We start from the raw sequence: 25,065 nt of genomic DNA on the forward strand, positions 1-25,065 counted from the left end.
TTTATCAGCGGGACCCAGCGAGCACCCACAGCATCATAAAACTCCTGTGTTTAATTTAGTTAACATTGAGTGATTACCTTATGACAGTAAACTTTAATTAAAAAAGACTCACTGTTCATTTTTTAATCAATGCCATTTTTAATCCTAATCATAGCATTAAAATATTCATATCCCTAATTTTACTAGACTTTAGTACATTTATATTTAGAACGTGCATTGCAATTTCTAAATATTTTCATTTATTTTGCATTAATTTGTAGTTATTTTGACACAGCTTGACGTTAATCTACTGCAATGTTCAAAACCATCTATTTTCAAGTTGATAAATGGTACAAATTACCTTGTAGATTATCTTTTACGTTTCCTGAAAATGTACCACACACTCTTGTTTGATATAAAGTTGTTAGTTGTGTACCGTTACAAAATATGTTTGCCATGCTATCCACCACTGAAGTGCACACACACACACACACACACACACACACATACTATAATGTAGTTTTTTCCTCCTATCCGGGGTCACGGGGGTCTGCTGGAGCCTTGTCCCGGGTCACTACAGGGGTACACACTGGACAGGCATCCAGCCCATCACAGTATACACAAACCACCATACACCGTCACACTCACGCCTACGCCTACAGGCAATTTAGAATCATCAATCAACTTAAAGAAGCTCGAGGAAGCTGGAGATCCCGGATAAGCAAACTAAACAAAGAAAGACTCCTGCTGGGCCCAGTAGAACCTTCTTGCTGGGAGGCAACGGTGCTAACCACTAAGACACCATGCTGTGCTTGTACATACATGTGTATATATATATATACCCTCAACAGCTGAGACAGAGTATGTGCATTAACCACTCAATTAATCAATTAATAAGAAACCCTGAGTCATCAGCATCACAAGTTCTTCACTGCAAATACAATCTTTTGGCTCCTTGCACACTTTGAATATGCCTTATAAAGTCTACTTTATTTACTGCATGCCGTATAGTTACACAAAAAAACAAAAAGAACACTTAAACTAGCTTTACACCCCTATTCTTATTTTTATGACGTTCAGTCTGTCTCCTTCCCTTGAAAATAAATGTCTTTTCTTTTTAACTAGAGCTTTGACTTCAGTTCATGGCTTTCTGAATAGTTGTTGCCTGAGCACTTTTGACATGCTTTATTACGTACTTTGTTCAAAAAATATCAAAAGTTTGCAATATGAGTTGAAATATTTCCAATTTTTTTTTTTCTTACATTAAAAAGAGTGTAATTTGCAGATATAATATGCAGTATGTAATATTTCATAAACACATAATTGTATTCATGGACGTGAACTGATGGGATAATGTTTAACTTGCACATTTTTGCTCCTTTCCACTGATGAAAACATCGGTTCTGTTCCAAAATCATTGCAAAAAAAACATCAAAACATGTACTAAGCATCATCTCGTGGGAGGAATCACTAAATGCTACATTACTAGATTTTTATTTTTATTTTTTTTAGCTCCCAGATCACAGTCACACATTTACTTGCCCATTAATTTTGTTGGGTGACTAATGAGCTGATTAAGACCTCAAATGCAGTGGGAGGAGATCTGCACTTGCACTCAAGCCAAACCAGGCAGTAAGTGGCACTTCCTGATGCCGTGAGGCACCAAGCAACGGGGTACGGTCCCTGCGCTTCTAAATAAAAGCTCCCGTCTTCCTCCTTAACATAGGTAGTGAACGCAGAGGCAGTTCCGGGTCCTTCCACGGTCACCTCGAGCGCTGACGTCTCACCTGCGCAGTCGTTGTCTCCGGCTTCGGCTGGATGTGGCTTGTGCACGAATTGCCCAAGGCGGCATTAATTAAAGACACCGAGACAGTAAAACCTTTTTGTGCAAGACTAATGGCTGCTGAATATTTCGACTTTAACCTCATTTAGGTTATGACTTTGACCATTTTTAGATGACTTTAATCTTTCCTTGCTGAGTGATGAATTCCCTCTTTGAGGGGAAAAAATGCTATAATATTCACTCTTTTGAACAGCCTATCGTTGTCTTTCGCCTCAACAGTTTTAAGTCTTGCCTCTGGTCTGGCAGGTACCCACTCATTGAGTGGCGCTCAGATCAACGGTGTTGTTGTTTTGACACGCACTAATGAATTGTCTTACATGTATCTGAGGGAATCGGGGGAGTGACAGTAATAATGTTTATTTCAACAGCTCCTCTCCCTGTTCCCCGTTCCTGTATATTCAGGAAGAGCTGTGTCACAGTCGTTAACTCTCGGCAAGGCCGGTGTGTGGAGAGAAGTGCACGCGGGGCACAAACTGTGTCTTTCCGGGGCAGTGGACTTTTACTGCTCGTGTAAAGCTGTGGATGATATGTTAATATCGCTAATTGTTGCCCAATTAGATGCGAGCCAGTGAGTCGCGTTTTAATGCTCTTCAGGGATCGTTACAGAGCGAGAGGAAACTCATCTCTTCTGATGAATGACAGTCAGGTCAGCGGGAATTTTCAGCATCAAGTGCGAAGGACCGATGGGAAGATGCAGGAGTGCACCAAACTAATGGCTTTATGCACCGTGGTTCTCCTGCTCAAGTCATTTCCAGCCTGGTGCAGAATTACCTCATAAGTTAATCACACATTAATAGCAGGTCGATGTGGAGTTGTAACGTTCGCTAACAGCATGGGATTGAAAGCAGCAAGCTTTGCAAGAGTGAAAACACTATTTTTTGTGACTGAGAAAAGAGTGACATGGTAGCGTCATGTGGAAGACATAGATGTGACTGTTTTATATTGGAAACTTTTATATTTCCACTTAGGGCTGGGCGATATGGACCAAAAGTCATATCTCGATATTTTCTAGCTGAATGGCGATACTCGATATATATTGATATTTTTTCTGTGCCATAATTGGGGTTTCCCCCAAAGCCTTATAGCATAGCATCTCTGTTAGCTTAATTTTTTCTGAGGCAAACCCTTAAAAAACAGTCAGTTTTAATACAAAGCCTCGTGCCAAATGTCACACAGGTTCCTTTATTAACAGAGGTCTGCACAATATCAAAATGTATAAAACAAATGAAATAAAAATAAACTGCTTGCATATATAGAATAAAATGCTTCTTGAATAAAATAAAACAAATATCTCTTTCCTGCATAACAATTAAATTAAAATACACTGTGCAATTAATACAATGTAGACAGTAACAGGCAGACTTTTCCACTGAGGTTGGCAGTTGTGCAAATAACAAAACATTTGTGCAAATCTCAAATAAAACATTCAAGTCAATTTGTCACAAAATAAGCTATATCAAAATCATTAAAAAAAATATATATATTTTTTTTAAATCGATATAAACGATATTGTCTCGTACCATATCGCGTTTGATAATATATCGATATATATAATAAAATCTCGATATATCGCCCAGCCCTATTTCCACTGCATGAACTATTAACTCTTAAATCACGCGTAGAAGGCCATCATTCAGATATGTGCTCAGGACAAGAGTTCTAATCTCTTGATAAGGGCTAAATCACTGGAAAAATATCTAGTAATGAGCGAATATAAAAATAAAAAGTGTTAAGTATTTGTTTCTCTCAAACTCGTCTTCCTTTTCTTTTGTTTTTGGAGCCGTTTCACCTTCTGTCCTGAAGGCGTCATCAGTTTGAAAATGTCGAACTTGCATCACTTCAGATTTCGACAGTTCACATTTTGGACTGCCGAAGTCTTCAGCATCAAAGCATGAAACGTCTTCAATAGCAAAAGGAAAGGAAGTCCAGTTGCCTCCTTTCAAGCCTTTGGGAGTTACCGTGACGCGGATGACTGAGAGTCTACACCGGCAAGTCTGGCAATTGAAGTATTTTTAGTTTTCTTCTTCTGCAAATATGCAGCGAGGTATGCAAATGCTCCTTTCATTTTCTTTGCAACCTGAAATTCTTCTGTTTCTTTTTCCAATGAATATCCTATAAAGGCATTTACTTAGTTTTATTTTTCTAAGTGAGCACCAGACAATACCACATGTGTCCTCTTTTTATCCTTCAAGTCATTTCAGTTGTTTGTATTCTTCTTCTCAGCTGGGGTGAGGTGGCAGAGACGAAGGCAGATGTGTCCCTGTTTGTTTTTGAAGTGTCAGAGTTAGGTCTTGCATGCGTGTGTGTGAGCGCTTGTGTGTGTGTGTGTGTGTGTGTGTGTGTGCGTGCTCTGCTTCTGTGTGATGTAGCTTGTGTTTGGGTGTGTTTCATCTCCCCCCCATGTGCTGTCTCTGTTTGTGGTCCACAGGTCCTCCGCTGCATTGTTCATCCTCCTCCTCCTCCCCTGTTGAGCAGCTCCCATACCCTCCCCCTTCCATTGCAGCCAATGAGAGCCAGGGAAGGTTGCTAGGTAACTGTACGGCTCAGCCAGCCCAGGACTCTGACTCTGAGGATGAGTTGGGCCCCGATTCATTCTTAGTTAAAACTGGCTCAGGGAACCTGTTTGCTCCTGCCTCTGCAGCTGCTGATGGTGAGTTGGTTTTCAAACTACTGTTGCTTCCTGGAGCTTAGGCCTCCCCCTGTGTTCAGACATGATGTGTTACAGGTCATGCAGATGGCTTTGGGGCAGGATATTGCCCCTTTCTTTTTTTTTTTCCAAGAACCATGAGATAGCGTTGATGTGTAGCCTCAGGAAATGCACAGGACTCTGTGATGCAGGGTCCCCCAAGTTCAGAGCTTCATTTCACAGAGAAAGATGATTTTTCCTGCAAGAGATATTTGTCACAAATATTTCTGCTTGATGTCTGATGGTGTGAGCAACCATATACTAGTTCTCTCTATAGTTATTTCAGAGACAACGGCCTGCGTGCAACCTTAGCGCCTCACAGAATAAATAAGGTAGATATGAAGGCAGGTTACCTCATGCCAGGCTCGCTGCGGATCCTTCTGCATCATTCATCATTGTAAAAGTCTTAACTCTAAAGTTAGAACTCTGTAGTTTGTGTTCTGATAACTCCAGCTGCAAACCTTGATTTAGATCAGTTTTGAACTCTGCCTGTGCTTTCTCATTAATTAATGTCAGTTATTTATTCCTCGTGAAATGCGGCGTCTCCTGCTGTTAACACTCATTCGGGCTGACAAAATGACATTTGCGCTCAAAGTGCTAACACGGTGTTGACGTTTGACAAAAACATCAGTGATTATTAAACTCAGAGTGAGTGACACATTTTGACTTGCTACTTAGTTAACACCAACAGCGGAAAACTTATTGATTTTAATTATTAGGTATGAATTTTTTGGGATGAGTTGTGCCAGCATGGAACATCATTTGGTCTCTCCAAGGGGTACAATTGTGCTGTTTTGCTTGTTTATTCCTGCAAATTAACAGTATTGTGTATTAATTACTGACTTATGGGGCTTTCATGTTCATTAAATCAATCTACTATGTTTACAGTACCTCAGCCATTCACTCCATGGCGAAAGATAAATAAATACTTGGACATTAGATCATCTGAAATGCTTGGGGGGGGGGAAGAAAAGTCTTTTTTATAGTCACGAAATACACTTGAAAGTGTAGAAGGTTATACATCCATGAGTGTATAATCCATCTATCCACCCATCCGTTTTCTATTTCCTCTTCATATTCTTCAGGGTCATGGGGGCGTTGAAGCCTATCTCATCTATCACAGGGCCAGAGGTGGGGTGCACCCTGGGAAGATTGCCTGTCCATCACAGGGCCACGTATGATCCAGGAACATGAGAATATAAAGCGCTGTCTCTCAGACTGAGGAATTTATGAAGCATGTGTTAGTCAGCATTTGCATGCTGAATAAGGCAGATTGATTGTGGATCCCTTTTTTGAACCTGCTGCAACCATCCCTCGCTTCCACAGGTGCAGCGAACCCCCAAATAAACTCAAATCCAATTGTTTAAATTATTGATCACGTCGACAAGTTATATCAAACAATTATATCAAACTGAACAGTAGCCCCATACGCCTCCAGGACGCCCGGGGATTGAGTTATTTATCTCATTGTAAATCTGCTTGCTAAGTCCTCTGCAGCAGCAGCGTGGTCCCGCAGCTGACACCAGTGGCTTAAGGGGACACGGGTGTGGGTAATGACCTTTACTGCAGCACTTCTTTTCCTCTCACAACAATGACACTGATTTGCATAGGTAGATCATTTAGGTTGGCCTCGGGCTGTCAGTAATGGGCAGGAGAGGACCCGAGCAGGAATTCCCCCAGCTCCAGTAACTCCGTCTCTCTCATCATTAGGCTTTGCAAGAGCCATTGTAAGGTGGGAATCCAACATGCTACTGCGTGGCCCCTTGCTAACAGCAAGACCTTTCAAAATAAAACCTTAACCAGCATGCGTGACATCGGCATGTCTGCTCAGCCTGAAGACCTCTCACCCTGCCAGTGTTTTATGTAAATAAGAAGAAAAGGAAGATTTAATTTGAGATTTCTCTTTGACATTCCTCTGTGTTTAATTATAGTAAATCTTTGAGGATAAAGGCCTAATTAAAATTCAGAAGTGAACATGGGAAAAAAGCCTCCACCTTTTTCTTAACTTAATCTACATAATGAGTTAAATAAGCTTACTCTTTTTTGCATTTTCCACAACGCATCTAAATATTTTGATAACTTTCACTCAAATGTGGGTATATCTCATTTTTTGATAAAAAGAAATTACTCTTTCAGTCCACTGAGCAGCACAATGTTCTCTCTTTTGTGGTAAATATAATATGTAACTAAATAACTCTATCAAGCAGGTCTACTTTTACTAGAATGAAATTACTTAATAGAACATTTTCTTTGCCCCCCCTGTGACGCTGCCGCATGGAGCTGTATAAATCTCATTTTCACAAGCTCACAGAGCTACTCCAAGGTGACAAAACTGGAAAAACGCATATATTTGGCGTACAGAAGTAATCACATAGTGTAATTAAACCAAAGATGACAAATTCCCTGAATTTAAAAAAAAAAAACACTTTTTTATTCAAATACAGGAAATAAATCCTGATTTCTCCATTTCATGCAGAGTTGTTAGATGTTGCTAAACGTAAATGGGAATTAAATATGCATCTCAGGTTTCCAGCGGAAATCACGTGCGGAAAAGGTAATTTAAAAGCCACCTTGGCAAAAAGTGACTTGAATATCAAATCAGAGCTTGTGTGTGTGTATATGTATATATATATATATATATACTGTATATATATATATATATATATATATATATATATATATATATATATATATATATATATATATATATATATATAGGTCAGTTACTAAAGAAAATATCAGAGTTGACACAAGGCAGGACACGTTTGCTTCTTTTTATTGTCAATAAACAGCCACAGAAAACATGTAACCCCAGAATAAGTGGCTCACTGGGCATCTTTTCACAAAAAAAAAACAGGTGTTTTTTTTCTTTTTCTTTTTTTATCAGTTCAGATTACATTTGCCCAAGGTCGTCTTTGAGCCCACACGCACGACTTAAAATGTTCAGCTGGATTTTTGAACAAGTGAAAGCTCTCAGCAGCATATCATTATTCACAATAATAGCCTCCAAGGCTGCCGTATTTATATATTTATTTATTTTTCTGGGGGGAGATGGGAGACCTGTTTTCATTTTGGGAAAAAAAAGACAAAGCAATGGTACCTCTGAGGCTGATAAAGCTGCTCGCTGAAGCCTGCGGTCCTATTGTCGAGCGTGTGTTTCTCCGTGGCCCTCGGCTTTCTCTGAGGGGTCTTCTTCCTGGGGAGGCAGCCAGCGAGAGCCCGCTGACACACTGAGCTGCAAGATCTTCAGACACTGCAACCTCCCCGCATTAGCATGTCTTAATTCAAAGCAGCATGGGGTCGGTCAGTGTTGGCTTTCAGTAGAGCCGGTGCTCCCTGGTGAAAGGGCCAGCGCACCAGCACCTTACAGCTGACCAAGCAGGAATGCTGAGCCGGCCAGAAGGCTCGGGGACGGCGCTGCGTGTGAATTTCAAATAAGCTCTTCATTTGAACTGCTTAATCATCCCACTGCGTCTGCAAAGACGGGGAAATGTGGTTAAAAGAGGTCACATCAGAGAGTAATTTAGTCACAAACACCATGAGGAAAGAAACTAGCTGAGGCTAAATAATAATTTAATGAGTAGCACATGGCACTTGCTCACTCTGCCCCTGTTTTTCTGAAGACGTTGAGATTCCGGTTTTTCAGACAACAAGGAATCAGTTTCTACCGATGCAAGCTACAGTATCAATAAAGTGAATTCAACAGACATTTAGTCCAATTCAATTCAACGGGTTATCCGTCAGTTCACAGAGACCAGGGATAACGCATTTAAAATACCTACCTATCTTCTTCCCACTGACAGAGATTGAGATGCATTACTCTCATTGTATGTTAATTTCGGACCATCTGTGCATCCTAACAAAATCTCCAACTCTCGTGATGCATATGGAGCAGAGTGACATGCAGAACGGAGCGTGCATAACCACTTGTCTTGTTCTTGCTAAGGCAGCTCAAGGAATGACAGAAAATCCATTAGATCTCAGAAAGGGATGAGCGAAACATATGCCAGCGCCGGGCTTAATGGGTTTAGGGTGAAAACTGTGGCAGGCCCTTTATAAATTGACATTTTATGTTAAAGTTTGCATAGGCAAATGGTTGCAAGATTATTCATCTAATTGTATTAATAATGCATAAATAAATGAATATACACATGTGGAGCTCAGTAGGAATGAGTGATATTTTACCGTTCACGATAAACCGTCAAAGAAATTCCTCACGGTAAGAATTTGTCATCTCACGGTAAAAATGATAAATTCCCATTGATGACGTTTTTGTGTAAAACTGATTTATGGAAGGAGGAAGGAAGGAAGGAAGGAAGGAAGGAAGGAAGGAAGGAAGGAAGGAAGGAAGGAAGGAAGGAAGGAAGGAAGGAAGGAAGGAAGGAAGGAAGGAAGGAAGGAAGGAAGGAAGGAAGGAAGGAAGGAAGGAAGGAAGGAAGGAAGGAAGAAAGAATGGAAGGAAGGAAGGAAGAATGGAAGAATGGAAGAAGGAAGGAAGGAAGGAAGGAAGGAAGGAAGGAAGGAAGGAAGGAAGGGAGAAAAGAGGAAGGGAAGAAGGAAGGAGAGAGCAGGAGGAAGGAAGGAAGAAAGGAAGGACAGAAGGAAGAAAGGACAGAAGGAAGGAAGAAAGAAATGACAGAAGAAAGGAAGGAAGGAAGGAAGGAAGGAAGGAAGGAAGGAAGGAAGGAAGGAAGGAAGGAAGGAAGGAAGGAAGGAAGGAAGGAAGGAAGGAAGGAAGGAAGGAAGGAAGGGAGAAAAGAGGAAGGGAAGAAGGAAGGAGAGAGCAGGAGGAAAGAAAGAAGGAAGCGGAAAAGGAAGGAAGGAAGAAAAGAGGAAGGGAAGAAGGAAGGAGAGCAAGAGGAAAGAAGGAAGGAAGGAAATGAGCCTGAAAGAAAGAAAGAAAGAAAGAAAGAAAGAAAGAAAGAAAGAAAGAAAGAAAGAAAGAAAGAAAGAAAGAAAGAAAGAAAGAAAGAATGAAAGAAAGAAAGAAAGAAAGAAAGAAAGAAAGAAAGAAAGAAAGAAAGAAAGAAAGAATAAATTCCCGTTGATGACGTTTTTGTGTAACAAACATGGCGGATCTGAGAGCGAGATAGATTTATAGTTACAAAGGTGGAGTTGAATTGGTATTTTTTTAATCGTCATTCTTATCGTTATCGCGGTAAATGCCAGAAATCATCGTGATACATTTTTTAGTCCATACCGCCCATCCCTAGAGCTCAGTTGGTGTTTGTAGAGAAAGTTGGCAGGATGTTCCCTTCTGTTAAAGCACGGCTCCAGCCAGTGATGAAGCTGAAGTTATAAGAGATGCTTTTCACTTTTTTTTTCCCATAGAGAGAGCCATTGAGGAGCTTAGCGGTGTGTTTGTGGTGCCTGTTACCTCTCAAATGATTCTGGGGGAGACAGCTGGAATTCCCACAGGGCTCCTGCCTTCAGACTTTTCTAATGGTGTAAGAAAGCGTGGGGCTAGCAGAGAGCAGCAGCTCCACCCCGTCCGCATCTCCCCTGCTCGCGTGACACATTCTATTTGTATTTTTGTAGACAAATGATACTCATCTGGAAATTTTGCACTTGTGTTTTTGCCGTAGGGGGATGTAGCAGTAAACAAGGTTTAATGACTTATCTGGGAGGTTGATGGCTTTGGATTAATTCTATATTGAGAGCCTCACACCTCGGTGTGATGATTGGGTGTTCCGGGCATGTCATATCAGTTTATTTCACCAGGTCTGGCCATCTATTTTTCTTCAGTAAATAAATCTCTCTGGGGACTCTGGGTGAAATGGCCAAATTCACCAAAATCTGACCTCCACATACAACTAAATAAGGCAAAAATAGATTTTCTCTGGAGGCGTCAATCACGCCTGGAGGTCGAATGTGTTTCATGTCCAAAAAAAAAAAACATTATTAATTTTGACAGAAATTGATTGACATCTATTCCTTCATACTTAATCAGCTTTACAAGGAAATGAAATTGGCTCAATAAACATACAAACTGGCTTCCCATCACGTATTGATTACTATTCATATTGACGTCCAACGCTGCCGCAGCAAATACAGTGGTTCATATTCACATTCACCATTGTGCCGTAGTCGTAGTGCATCCAATACATTTGATGTTATTTGACAAAATGTTGGAAATTCACAAACTGTATTCCAGTCTATGTAACTGTTTCCATGGCTACCAGGTGGTTTCACACAGGTGTGCCAGTTGGTTTTCAGGACTACTCATAACAGCTGACAAATCACTAATAGCATCGTATTTTGCAAAAGGTGTTAATTGACAATTTTGATCCAAATTCCATTACTGAGTTTGTATTTAAACTGACTCATGCTACAAAGTTATTTTATGATAACGCAGTTAGTTCCAGCACCAGTCTTTACTTTGTATTATCTGTTTAACTCAGGGGTGTCAAACTCATTTTGCTTGGTGGGCCGGATTTGACAAATTTTTTTCTCGCGGGCCGCACGCTCAAAATTACAAAAACGGTGCGAACATTTTTTTTTCTAATTCTTTTTTTTTTTACTATTGTTATCTAATCCAATATCAGTTTAGTTAATTTTAAAGGAAATATGCACTTTGTTTACACTCTAATTATGTAAAATATATTTCTTCTTTTCTTGAAATTTCTCATTTTTTTTCAAATTATGTAAGATACTTTTACTATCATTTTACAAAGATAAACAGAAACGAGTATGTTTTTTTTTATATTTCGCTTTTTTATAGGAAATTTAATTAAAAGCAAAATCTTTCTTATTACATCCGAGAGTGTTTCTTTGTGATTTAGAGATTTTTCTAGTACAATTAAGTGTATTTATTTTTAAAAATTGGCGCAGATATTTACGCCAGTGTGCCAAAAAGGTCAGCACTTCTTTTGACTGTTTTACTTTGTCACTATCCTCGTATTCAAAACTGAAATTTTCAGAATAAATATCTTCTATCATCTTTTTTAGCAGTGATATTTTTCCTGCGAAAATATATAATAGTAGTCAGTTAATAAAAATAAACGACCGTCTACAAAGAAATAAAATCGGTAAATGCATTCTAGAAAACTATGTTGAAAACTGCTCTATTTGTGGAATAACGATGGATTTGTAGAATAAATATATTATCGGATATGCTGCGATTCATGGCAATTATGTATGCCTTACTTTTTAGTAAAATAACATTTCAGTTTTTTGCGTTGGAAACTTCTCGCGGGCCGCATGAAAATCTCTCTCGGGCCGCACATTTGACACCCCTGGTTTAACTGTTTTGAAGTTGAGGACAGTTCAACAAAGTCTCATCAACGGTCATTTTACTGCCATTTTATATTAAAAAACATGTTGAGACCATTTTTTTATGTGAACATCTGACTCCTGCTACTTGGGGTGGATAGTTTTCATATTAATGTCAGTAGAGGGGATGTTATTTTAAACAAATATGCTCAGAAATCTCAAATGCTTTTCTTTAAGCCAAATTTTAAATCCTCAGTCAAAAGAGTTCAAACTTGTTTAATTTTTTTCCTTTTTTTTTAAACTAAAAGACCAACATTCCTTTTATGTCTCAGTATGGGGGACAAGGTCCTACTTAATGACATGGATTTGCCTTAATTACTTGTCGAGAAAGCATCAGGAGGCCTTAACCAGAGCATGCATCTGCTAGGAAGAAAAATGAACTCCCAAATTCCCCGACTGAATGGATATCTTTAGGCCTCCACTTTCAATGTGATGTGAGTTTGTCTATTGTAGTAGGTCCTCCTTCTCTGACTCTCTGATAACAAATGAATCGCCTTTCCTTGGCAATTTTGTTGTGCAAAGCAGGTCAATAGAAAACCATTAATTTTTTTCCTGCTCTTTGGATTGTAGTGAATAATTGTTGCTGAATCACCACGTCTGTGGGGGTTGTGCTGCCCTGTGCTTCCTCCATCTCCAGCTTTGTTTCTCGCTCTGCTGTTTATCTCCACAACAGCTAAAGCGGCTGTTGGAAGGTGTTGTTAGTTGGACAAGGGCAAGCTCGTGCGCGCGCTCTGAATTCGAATCAAGTCGTCTTTGCACATAAATCAGCCATAACGGCTGTGTCTTAACAGACAATAAAGAGGGTTAAAGTAGGCAGGTTGATCGGAAGTTATAAAACAGTAGAGTAGTCGTGGCAGACGGCGTGGAAAGTAATTTATATGTTTGACAGTACTGCACTACAACCACACTTTTGTGACATCACTGGATTAAGTTCAGCTGTATCAAAGATCGTAATGCAAACAGGAATATTCTATGTCAGAAATCAGAAATCAGAAATCGCTTTATTTCGCCAAATGTAGAATGTACCGTACACAGCATAAAATGTATGTGAGTACATGCAGAGGTGTCTTCAGTATTCACATTCATCACTCAGGTAGAAGTATAGATACTAGAGTTTAAAAATACTCCTGTAGAAGTTGAAGTATCAACTCAAGTTTTTTACTCAAGTAAAAGTATAAAAGTACTGGTTTCAAAACTACTTAAAGTATACAAGTAAAAGTAATGTAAGGGGGAAAAAAGCCATTAAGGACAAAAGCCATTGAAAATGAATGCATCTTAGTATAATGCAGATATATTAAAGAAGCATATATGTGTACTATTGAGCATTAACATGTGTTTCAGAGAGCAGGAGATATGATGACTAGTTGCCTATAAGTATTATAATGGTGCAAAAAGTCAAACTTCAGAGGCATGTTATCATTTATCCTAACCTTTATTGGAATGTACATCCAAGTTTAGTTGCAGGAATCTGAGGGAACGGATGTAAGAACAAAACTGGACAAGAACATCTGAAACAACCACAACCAAATTCACTCTATCCGGATGGAGCAATTTAACTGGATAGTTTTTATTTAAAGGCCGAAATGAAATAGAGTAACGAGGCTGTTTTTAAAAAAAAAAGTACAGATAATTGCGTGAAAATGTAAGGAGTAAAAGTAAAAAGTCGTCTGAAAAATAATTACAGTGAAGTATAGATAACCAAAATTTCTACTTAAGTAAGGTAACAAAGTATTTGTACTTTGTTACTTGACACCTCTGACAGTATGTAATATGTACAATCACCAGGAGTATTTACAGGATGGCAAGAATGAAAAAGTAAATAAAGTGTCCTTTAAGTGGTGGGGCTGGGGGGCTGATATGCCTTTATTAAAGAGGGTGGTGTCCTGGGGTAAAAAAACTGTTTTAGTGCCTGGTGGTTTTGGTTCTGATGGTTCTGAACCTGCGACCTGATGGGAGGGAGGTGAAGATGGATCCCCCACTATCCTCCTGGCCCTCTGCTTGGATCTGCCATTGAGTAATGCAGACTTGCATCAAATTATACCTTTTGTTCATTTTGATGTTTATTGATGCATTTGTTTGTATTGATTTTGATCATGTAGCATGATTCTTAAGGAGAACAAACAAACAAACGAACAACTGCTTGCGGAAAAAATGAGTTACTTTTCAACTTGAGCTGCATTTCTTCTATCGCACTACTGTAGGAAACGTAGTACTTGTTTGCTGAGCGGTGAGCGCGTTGTAACGCAGTGAGGAATTTGTGCTTGTGATGTATTTCTCTAAGTATCTTTGCTGTCTTTGTATCAAATTAGCAAAAGTTTATTAATGGCTTCAGCAATGAGGTTCTGGGCTGAGGAGGAGGGAGGTCATCAACCACTGCGGGGTTTTTCTGCACACTTATACACTGTTGAGCAGGGCCGTGGCGGGCTTCTTTTTCAGTGCGAAATATTGGACCTCGGTAACAAACCGTGTGTCAGTGGAAACAAGTACGCAATATATTACATTCTCCAGATTTCAGCGGCCCCTCTAATAAATCACGTTTATTCTGTGGCACTGAGGAAAAAAACTCAAATCTGAACATGGAAAACAGAGCTCTTTAATTTTCTTAATGGGTTTTTGTAAATACAAAGATGAGTTGGGAGCACGTGCTTGTTTTAAAGTCCTACAGAAAGAGACTCGAGGGTTATGCGCCGCACGCTTTATTTTTTTCCTGATTTTTGCAGCTCAGACACTCATTAGCAGACCGCCCGTTAACACAAAAAACTCTATTCCCACTTTTCACAATAGCATCAAATAATCAGCCTGGATACAAGTGTTTCACCTCAAACTGTTATCAGTCTGCCTTGATTGACGCGTGCTGATATGGGAGATTCATGGCCCTGACCCCGAAAGAGAATGTGAAAGGACTCTAAGCTTCTTGACTGGCATGACTAGGTATTGCTTTAATGAAGGGGCTGATTATAGAAAACATGCCCGTCTGCGTGACTGTATTCTGCTCTCTGTGCTGTAAATTGGCAATTTAGTGTTTCGGATATCTGTGAAATAAAGGAGGCTCACCGCTATAAAGAAAAGCCACACCGTGGTAGGAGTTGATTGATTGATGAATGGCTCTGCAGACATGGAAATAACTTAATACAGAGTGCAAAAAGACATCGGTCCTGCATCGTCTGAAATGCAGATGGTGTCAGGACCGCAGCCTACAACCCCCCCCTCTCTATACTAAATAGTTAAGATATAAAGAGTTGGTAAAACACAAGAAAACAGCAGGGATAATTTTAGCAACTACGAGCTGAACGTTGGTACGTGCCCCCCAGGTAAAACAGTTTTTAAGGTGGCAGGTTCACCTCTGCAGAACTGGTAATGTCACGAAAATGACAGAGTCAAACCTTGATCCTGATTCCGCTGAGTTGTGGCAGTCAAGGCAAGTGAAGTGGAGTGTTTCCAAAAGAGTTTAGGAAAGTGAATTTCCCCCAGTTTCAGGCAGAGGCCAGCTCGTTTTTTACACCCAGCAACTCAAGTGTCACGGGTCTCTGTGGGAGGCACGGGGCACACAGTGGCGGGGGGTCAGCCGGGATAAATACTGAGCGATGGATGACCTTCTTTAAGTGTTGTTCCATGTGAGCTCTTTGTAAAGGGGGTTGCAGTTTAGGTGTTAATTAGTTTGAAACAACTTCTGACAAAGCCATGACAACTTTCTAGCTGCCGAAATCATACAATAAGCTTCTGCTCTGACCTCCCACCATGAAACTACCTACGGAGCAGTTGGCAACGCATCACTACTGATGTCAGGAACTGTAAGATCCAGTACCCGCTGTTGTGCAAATTGTAATCTCCTACTTGTTACGGGGGGACAGCGCTGGCATCGTGGTAGGCTGTTGAGACCGTCAAGGCTGATTGTTTGTTTTAAAATAACACCAAATGGCACTTGACAAGCAGTATTTTTCTTAGCCACTGAGAAAACACATGTGTGCACACTAGGGCTGGGGATTGATTCCAACATCAAGAATCAATTCGATTCCGATTCTTAAGATTCAGAATCGATTATCACGCTTTGATTCGATCCGATTCGATTCAATATTGATTTGGGTTACTGTTAATAAAACTGTTTTTTCAGCTGTTGCATGAATTATATGACTGTCTAGTTATGCAACATATTAATACTAGTATTATATTGAGATTCAACAGCAAGTATTGCAGCTAATGATGCTGTAAGGACCAATCAGATCCCAGAATGCTGATATAACTGCTTTCAGAAACATCATGTGGGTCAGAATTACCAAACAGATCCAGGGCAGCAAACAGAAAACGAAAGAAATTGCTTTTATTTTTTAACATTTATGCAAATGTAACCCCAAGACAGTATATAAAGCAAAGAAATATAGACAATTTATGCAATTATAACTGAAAACTTTAATGTTTTCATACCTTTAAACATATTTAAAGGCAAAAACATGGCACCAGTTATTCTCGTGTCCAACAAAATATTCCTTTTTTGGGCATAAACAAAAAAGTACCAAAAGTTGTAATGTAATGATGAAAAAAAAAAAAAAAAAAAAATGTTTTTTTTTTTTAAATCGATCTTTAGACATATGAATCGATTTTTAGGAATTAATATGAGAATCGATTTAAAATCGGGGAATCGATCTTTTCAACACAGGCCTAGTGCAAACTTGATAATGGATGTGCATCATGTAATAATAAAGATGCTGGTTGTACTTGATGGTGAATTCAAAGGTAACAAGACTCAAAGGTGCCACAAAAAGGCTAATAAATGAGTGAAATTCTTGATTTTGTAAAATGCTACGTGTAACATCTTTTTTTATTTCCTCTTTTTCTTTCTTTTTCCTTCCAGACGGAGCCTTTCAAAATCACTCTCGGCTGCGGACGCCCCCTCTGCCGCTCTCCCACTCCCACTCGCCCAGTCATCAGCACCACGCAGCCTCAATTAACTCCTTGAACAGGGGCAACTACACTCCCCGGAGCAACCCGAGTCCCGCACCCACGGACAGCTCGGCCCCCCCTGAGGGTCCTGCCAGCGGCCAGGACTCTGGCAGCGCACAGGACAACTGGCTGCTCAACAGCAACATCCCGCTGGAAACCAGGTACGTGCAACGGTCACGTGCCGTGCAGAGATTGTCGGCATCGCTTTGAGCTCCTGCCAGTGGACTCGGCTCGCCGTGTTATCTGCTCCATTTTTGAATTACCACAGCGCTAACAAGGAGCAAAGACGTCAAATGAAAAATGTGCTGCTTGGAGCAAAGGTCTACGTGTCTGAGAGAACGCGATTTTGTGGCAAACAAGAGAAAAGTGCTGCTTTTGGCTGCTCATCTAATATTGGCGATCCTAACAGTGGAAGCTATTCAGTTTAAACACCAGTGTAATTATAATCATGTCAGATATTGCAAAATTACATCCAGGCTTCACAGCGCCTCCACTCCAGCTCTGAGTTTTATTTATTTCATATTAATCAGCCTCTCTTCTCTAGTACTTTTCTCAGTAGGAGGCCCTCGTGTGAAGTATTTCTTTCAAGTGTTATTGTAATAAAGAGAATGTCTGTTAGTACTTATCTGGCTGGTTTTGTTGCAAGGCGGTATGAAATCAGGAGTACCGAGGGAGATTTATCTAATTCTTCATAATGATCCGCATTTACTCCGCGAGGAGACGATAAAATCCTCAAAGAAAGCCCGACTTGTCACTGTCACAAAGTTACCTGCTGAGCAAATTTCATGAAAATGTCTTTATTGAGGACCAAAAAAAAAAAAAAAAAGAAATTGCTTCCGAAGAGTTCATAATTATGATCCAGTGATAGCCGTTTAATGAGAATATGTACACCACGCTATCATCCACAGCAGTGGTTGCCAAAGTCTTTAAAGTTTTACTCGTCATATTTTGACACTCCCAACTAGATTGGAGCTAAACTGAGCAAAGCAATACGCCTCTGAAATGTATTTTATTGATGTTAGCAGAGTTAAATGACTTGGCTTGAAGGACAAACAGATGCTTGAGCCTATTTTTCTTAATGCTTTGTAGGAGCAGAGTCCACGGTTCTGACCATTAAAATGCTGTGCTACTAGACTGTGATTTAAACCCATGTAGTCATGCTGATAAAAGCCCCCCGTCCAACCTGATGCAGGCTTGGTTGGTTCACTGTGACGTATGTTTGGAGTTTTCTGTAATATTTTCAGGAACCACAGCTTTCCTGAATGTGGAGCAGATAAACTCCTGAGCAAAAAGCCTTCAAGTTGCTACTAGGGATGGGCCGTATAGACTAAAACACTTATCATGATAATTTCTGGCATTTATCCCGATAACGATTAAAAAAAATACCAATACAAAAACGTAATCAACGGGAATCTGTCTTTCTTTCTTTCTTTCTTTCTTTCTTTCTTTCTTTCTTTCTTTCTTTCTTTCTTTCTTTCTTTCTTTCTTTCTTTCTTTCTTTCTTTCTTTCTTTCTTTCTTTCTTGCTCATTTCTTTTTCTTTTTTCTTTCTGGCTCATTTCTTTTTCTTTCTTTCTTTCTGGTTCATTTCTTTTTCTTTCTTTCTTTCTGGCTCATTTCTTTTTCTTTCTTTCTTTCTTTCTTTCTGGCTCATTTCTTTTTCTTTCTTTCTTTCTGGCTCATTTCTCTTTCTTTCTTTCTGGCTCATTTCTTTCTTTCTCTCTCTCTCTTTCTGTCTTTCTTTTAGGCTAATTTCTTTCTTTTAGGCTCATATCTTCCTTCCTTCCTTCCTTCCTTCCTTCCTTCCTTCCTTCCTTCCTTCCTTCCTTCATTCCTTCCTTCCTTCCTTCCTTCCTTCCTTCCTTCCTTCCTTCCTTCCTTCCTTCCTTCCTTCCTTCACGTACGTTGTGCATGGTTTTAACGCAGAACCATAAATCAGTTTTACACAAAAACGTCATCGACGGGATTTTATCGTTTTTACCGTGAGATGACAAATTCTTACCGTGGGGAATTTTTTTGACGGTTTATCGATAACAGTAAAATATCGCCCATCCCTAGTTGCTACCAACCGCTTCTTTGCTCCAGTCTTGGTATATTCAACAATATCTATAAGAAAAATATTTTTTTATTATTGTATATATTCCAATATCTCAGCTATCATTTTTCCTATATTGTGACCCTATCATAACAGAATAATAAAGGAACACCAGTATGATAAGTGTAATGATACTCATTCATTCTGGGAAGCTACAGGATAAAATAGGCTGCCACAAATAAAACTTGTTTAGCAGGAAAATGGCTAATAGCTCATTTGGCATAGCTTAACAAGCAGTCATGATCACTTATTGCCTTTTTCTTCAGTCTTAGTGAGACGGTTCAGTCAACAGGAAAATGAGAATCAATTTCAGCTGGTGGGACAGTATGATGTTTAACGAATGATTACACATCTTCCGGCTCCAGTTAATCCCGCACAGGTATTCCCTGTGGAGCAGAAGACAGATGGCGAGGAGGGGAAAGGGTTTCTCCTGAAACCAGAGAGTTACTATACGCCACTACCTTGAAAAACAATCAGCCACCGAAGTAATAAAAGCTGAAATCATCAGTTATATCCACATGGACCTTGCAATATTAAATTTCACTTTTACCTAGTTAAATAGTATAACATTGCCCCTCTCTCTGCACTTTTGTGAAATTAAATGGCCCTGATTTATTGTGCACCAGTAGATCTTATCCTATTCTGGCCCCTGGAGAGTTGCCAGTTGTTGGCTGGCTCTACCCAACGTCACCATTTTCTTTCGAGCGTCTGCCAAGCAGCTCTCCCTCTCTCTCCCTCTCTCTCTCTGGCCCGTCCTCTTCATTAGAAGTTGTGTTCTTCCCCAGAACTAAAGCTTGAAAGACCACGAACAGGAATCGCTGCGGGCCTCGATGGAGCACAGATCAAACTCAGACCTTTTCTCTTGTACCACTGAATGTGTTCGGCCTGCCTATTGCATGTGGACAGTTAATTTCTCCGTTGCATTGCTGAAATATTTCCTTATGGAACCAAGCTCTCATTAGGGGGAGTGCATTATGCAGGTAATGAGCCTCTAGATACTTTAGAGTGAGCTGAAAATGTGTTATTTGGAGGGCTGGAACCACTATAGGAAAGTGTTGTAATTAATAACTATCAAGTGTTAAATCTATTGAACTTTATTTATATATATATATATATATATATATATATATATATATATATATATATATATATATATATATATATACTATACTACTGTCTCAGAAAATTTGAATATTGTGATAAAGTTCTTTATTTTCTGTAATGCAATTTAAAACAAAAATGTCATATATTCTGGATTCATTACAAATCAACTGAAATATTGCAAGCCTTTTATTATTTTAATATTGCTGATTTTGGTTTACAGTTTAAGATTAAGATTCCCAGAATATTCTAATTTTTTGAGATAGGATATTTTAGTTTTCTTAAACTGTAAGCCATGATCAGCAATATTAAAATAATTAAAGGCTTGCAATATTTCAGTTGATTTGTAATGAATCCAGAATGTATGACATTCTTGTTTTTGTAATTGCATTACAGAAAATCCTAATATTCTAATTTTCTGAGACAGTCCTGTATGTATGTATGTATGTATATATATATATATATATATATATATATATATATATATATATATATATATATATATATATATATATATATATATATATATATATATATATGTATATATATATATATATATATATATATATAAAAATACATATACTACTGAGCTTCTTCTTTGTAAGTGATGTGTTGTTTTCTTCTAATTACGACCTCAAAGGAGCGAGAATACTCTAATGTTTATCAAAGAAGAGCACAGCGCTTGCAGAGAAGGACAGGGGTCAAACACAACAAGGTATGGTAGTGTACAAATGAGGGGAGCAAGAAAGCTAGTTGTTTTTGTTTGGCACTTCTGTAGAAGTAGTTCCATAAGGGCCTTGGTTTCTCTGTCCCGTGCCCCGTGATGCCTCATCCATCCTGATGCCCCCGTTTGTCAGTTGCTGTTGCTGTTGCTTTGTGATCACTGTATTTGCATGTCCCTGTTTACGTGCACGCTCATCTCACACTGGCTTCATATCCATCTTTCCACCTGTGTGTAGAAACATAGCAAAGCAGACATTCCTAGAGACTTTACAGGACAACCTGATTGAGATGGACATTCTGGCATCAGCACGCCATGATGCCTCCTACAACGACGGGTATGTTGCACGTTTGCTATCTGGCTCAAACTACTGCCACGAGAAAAAAAACAATGAATGCCTGCGCTATTTTTGCATCAAACACCCTTCTGCTTTGAAACACCGTCAGTCATGAGTGTATGCCTCCTGCGGTGTGAGAATCCTTGTCGTATTTGTCCCTTCCCTGTTTGATGCAGCTAACAATTTGCATTAAGTCACTTTGTTGGGTTGTATTGCTTGTGATTGATGTTAAAATGCAAGTGCTTTATGGCACACCGCCTTCCACTGTGAGAGGAAGTCAACTTTTTCTTGATATTCACAAATAAAATATAGTCTGAATGACTTTCCCCATCGTGCACTGTAAAACGCCTTTCAATCACATTGATGTCACTGGTGTCTGAGTGCATCTTGTAAACTTGTCAATGAAATAGCCTTGACAATAGAGCTGCTGTCACCGACCTTCTGATAGGCCGATCATATGGCACTTGGACGCATAGTGCTACACACGTTTTCTGAGATAGCCAGCCATGTTCTTCAAGGGTAGATAAATCTGCTTCCCTCCGTGCTGTAGTTCCCCTCTGGACCTCCTCGATGCACAGCTACACCGGGGTTTCCTCTTCTCATATTGGCATGAATGTGTGAGCTCGAGCCAGCTATGGTCACCACTCCTGCAAATTACATATAAAACTGTTCCAAATGTGTTTTTTCTCTAAGCCGAGACACGCTTTCTGCTCCCTGTTAGTCCACTGTGTCCTCACTCGTTTTTTGATGTAATGACTGTGTTGCCCTTTGCAACAACACTGCACTTTTTTTGTTCACTGCTGCCACTATTTGAAAACTTCACAACAGTCAGCTTGTCATCACCTGCTACAGCTTCTTCGGCCAATATTGTGCCAAAAGCCCCAAAGGAAAGTGCATCAGCGTTGTACAAGCACAGCTTCTCTCCGGCTGGAAAATATGAATCATAAGCAATACAAGTGATACAAGTGATCAGTGGCTGTCAAAAGAATTGTCTAACTATGATCAGATTTGAGCTAATGACTTAGCAGTTCGTTTGCGGTTGGTAACGCTTTGCTGTGGAGTTTACATAAACCATAATGGCCCCAGGGATGAAATATTTCGGCATAAATTGATAACAGCTCCATGACATTCTGCTCTTTGTTCCCTTATCTGGAAATAATGGCCAGTGAGTGTCTTGACTTCTGCAGGAGCTATGGTTGCTAACTGATCCTCAAGGAGGCTGCACATGTCTGCCATTGTCATGCATCCTAGGTAACCTTAGCTGGAGTGGAAAGCTTCAAGTGCATGTTCACGGTTGCCATGAAATGCATTCTCACATGAATCGAGAGATTCCTGATACCCTCTCTATATGCATATAAATGCATAACTTAAATGACTAAGCAGGAGGACTTCAGTATACCTTTTTAGAAAGAGTTGAATGAGCTCAGTTATTGAATTACAACGTATGGAAAGAGTGAAGGAGCATAACTGTTTGGCTGTTTTTCATGTTCATTATCAGCAAACCAAAGCTGACTAAAGGGAAACAATTTGAAGCTTTTAAACTCACTCTAAGCCAGGTTAAGGCTGAAAGTAGATAATCAATATAAATGTCAGCTTTACTTCCTGTTGTGCAGCATATCCATGATCTTTGTTGCACCTTATAATGCACAACAATGCCCCACCTTGCTTCAAAAGTCCAGATTACATTCTGTTGTGGTGCTTCATTAAAGCAGGAGCAGAAATGAACTTGGCACGGCACTAAACATTTGTCACGCGGCCTGTTAAAAGGCAAATCCCGGGATCAACAGGACAGACATGTAGCTTTTGCCACTGTTCTCACAGCTGCTTGTTCATTTCTGTTGAAGAAATTAGCATAAAAGTCAAGCAAGATGTTTTTCTGAGAATGATGTCTCCTGTTAGTATGGGAGACAACATGTTAATTTTTCCCAGAAACAAGAGCAATAAAACATTTTAATGGTAACTTTCTGTGGAGTCATTGGTTTAACGTGTGACTCTTCAATATGGCCAAGGAACCAGTCGTGAATGTGAATGTGACAGTAATTATCCCAGACCATCGTCTTATTTGGCCTAAGCAATGTGTCCTTGATACATCTTGTGTGTCTTATTTAGTGCTGTTCATTTGTAATTGAAACATCCACCGTGCATATTAATGCGCAGAACGGTAGTCAGGATAGTTTCAAAACATAATCTGAGTCTTTAAACAGCAGTGCTACCTGGTGTTTCTTGCAGATCTGTTTGTATAACCTTAACTCGACAATATGGATAGCATTAGGGATGGGCTGCATAAATAGCTGCACCGGGTGCTTTAGTAAAGCAATTTCCACAAGCGGAAAATGCAGTAAGCGGTTTGGTAGGTATGTTTCTGAGACACAACAAGCATTTGTGCTGTATTTAGATTATATTTGCGGGAGTTATTTCATACTTCAGAGAGGTTGCTTGTGTCTGGAGAGCACTCATACGTCAGATGTAATCATCTGACACCCACAGCTTCATCATCTTTAGCATGTAAAATGAATGTGTGTAACAGAAACGCTAATAACATCACTGTTTGTCCTGGAGTGTACTGGCAACTGAGTACTAACTATTTTACAGATGCTAAAATAGTAATGTAGTATTCCTCATTTTCTACTTAATAATCTATCAAAGTATGACCATACAGGATGCAGGATTTCTTACCAGTGCAAGGGACTGCCCCTGGACAGACCCCTAACCTCTGCTGCACTGATAGAAATCATTGAGTAATTTGCGTTTCTGTTCAAACTAACGTGAAAATGTTGTTTTCCCAGACATTTCCTGTTCAAACCAGGTGGAACCTCACCAATGTATTGCACAACTTCACCGGGGTACCCTCTGACCTCCAGCACGGTGTACTCGCCTCCCCCGCGCCCTTTACCTCGAAACACCTTCTCTCGACCCGCCTTCAACCTGAAGAAACCCTACAAGTACTGCAACTGGAAATGCGCTGCTCTTAGTGCCATCCTCATCTCAGTGACACTGCTGCTTCTATTAGCCTACTTCATCGGTGAGTCACGTCTAACGCTCCCACAACCCGGGATCCATAACTTTACCTAGGGCTGGGCGATATATCGAGATTTTAATATATATCGATATATTTTCAAACGCGATATGGGACGAGACAATATCGTTTATATCGATTTAAAAAAAAAAAAATAAGATATAGCTTATTTTGTGACAAATTGACTTGCATGTTTTATTTGAGATTTGCACAAATGTTTTGTTATTTGCACAACTGTCAACCTCAGTGGAAAAGTTTGCCTGTTACTGTCTACATTGTATTAATTGTACAGTGTATTTTAATTTAATTGTTATGCAGGAAAGGGATATTTGTTTTATTTTATTCAAGAAGCATTTTTATTCTATATATGCAGGCAGTTTATTTTTATTTCACTTGTTTTATACATTTTGATATTGTGCAGACCTCTGTTAATAAATGTACCTGTGTGACATTTGGCACGAGACTTTGTATTAAAACTGACTGTTTTTGTAAAGGTTTGCCTCAGAAAAAAATGAAGCTAACAGAGATGCTAACAGAGATGCTAACAGAGATGCTATGCTATAATGCTTTGGGGGAAACCCCAATTATGGCACAGAAAAAAATATCGAGATATATACCGAGTATCGCCATTCAGCTAGAAAATATCGAGATATGACTTTTGGTCCATATCGCCCAGCCCTAACTTTACCCATATACCCCCCCCCCCCCCCCCCCCCACCCCCACACACACACTCATGTGACTGCAGCGACAGGACGAGTCCCTGATCTATTCTGTTTCCTCAATCATCCAATTTAATAGTGTGGATCTCTTGCCTGGGCCTTATGACCACCAGCTATATCAGGATTCATAGATAGACTCCTCAGTCATGCAATTCGTGAGGAAAAAAAAAAACATTATCATTCATAGATTGGGTTGTTTGAATCTGCAGATGGGCAAGCCGGTGTCTTGCTCTTGTGAATAAGCTAGATAGGAAATAGATTAAAAAGACATCAGCCATCACACAAGAGAGGTCTGCACATTTAGAATATTCATCTTATGTGATTGACCAGCTCTTCCAGGTCCCAGCTGGGAAAGGAC

General features: G+C 39.6%; 1 protein-coding gene across 11 annotated transcripts in view; it reads left to right on the plus strand.

Annotated features, from left to right (window-relative positions):
* tenm4 (teneurin transmembrane protein 4) overlaps positions 1 to 25,065 on the plus strand; it is a 204,000-nt gene that overhangs the window by 69,704 nt on the left and 109,231 nt on the right. For 4 of the 11 annotated variants that reach the window (XM_061719773.1, XM_061719774.1, XM_061719776.1 and 1 more), the window contains exons 4-7: positions 4,251 to 4,472; positions 16,630 to 16,879; positions 20,873 to 20,971; positions 23,758 to 23,993. In XM_061719773.1, the coding sequence (XP_061575757.1) occupies positions 4,251 to 4,472; positions 16,630 to 16,879; positions 20,873 to 20,971; positions 23,758 to 23,993 (807 nt within the window). Of the gene's footprint in view, positions 1 to 4,250; positions 4,473 to 16,629; positions 16,880 to 20,553; positions 20,629 to 20,872; positions 20,972 to 23,757; positions 23,994 to 25,065 lie in introns of all 11 variants that reach the window. The other 7 variants (XM_061719779.1, XM_061719783.1, XM_061719782.1 and 4 more) reach the window with 4 other exon arrangements.

The sequence above is a fragment of the Cololabis saira genome, chromosome 4 (assembly GCF_033807715.1).
Source record: "Cololabis saira isolate AMF1-May2022 chromosome 4, fColSai1.1, whole genome shotgun sequence".
Taxonomy (NCBI): domain Eukaryota; kingdom Metazoa; phylum Chordata; class Actinopteri; order Beloniformes; family Belonidae; genus Cololabis; species Cololabis saira.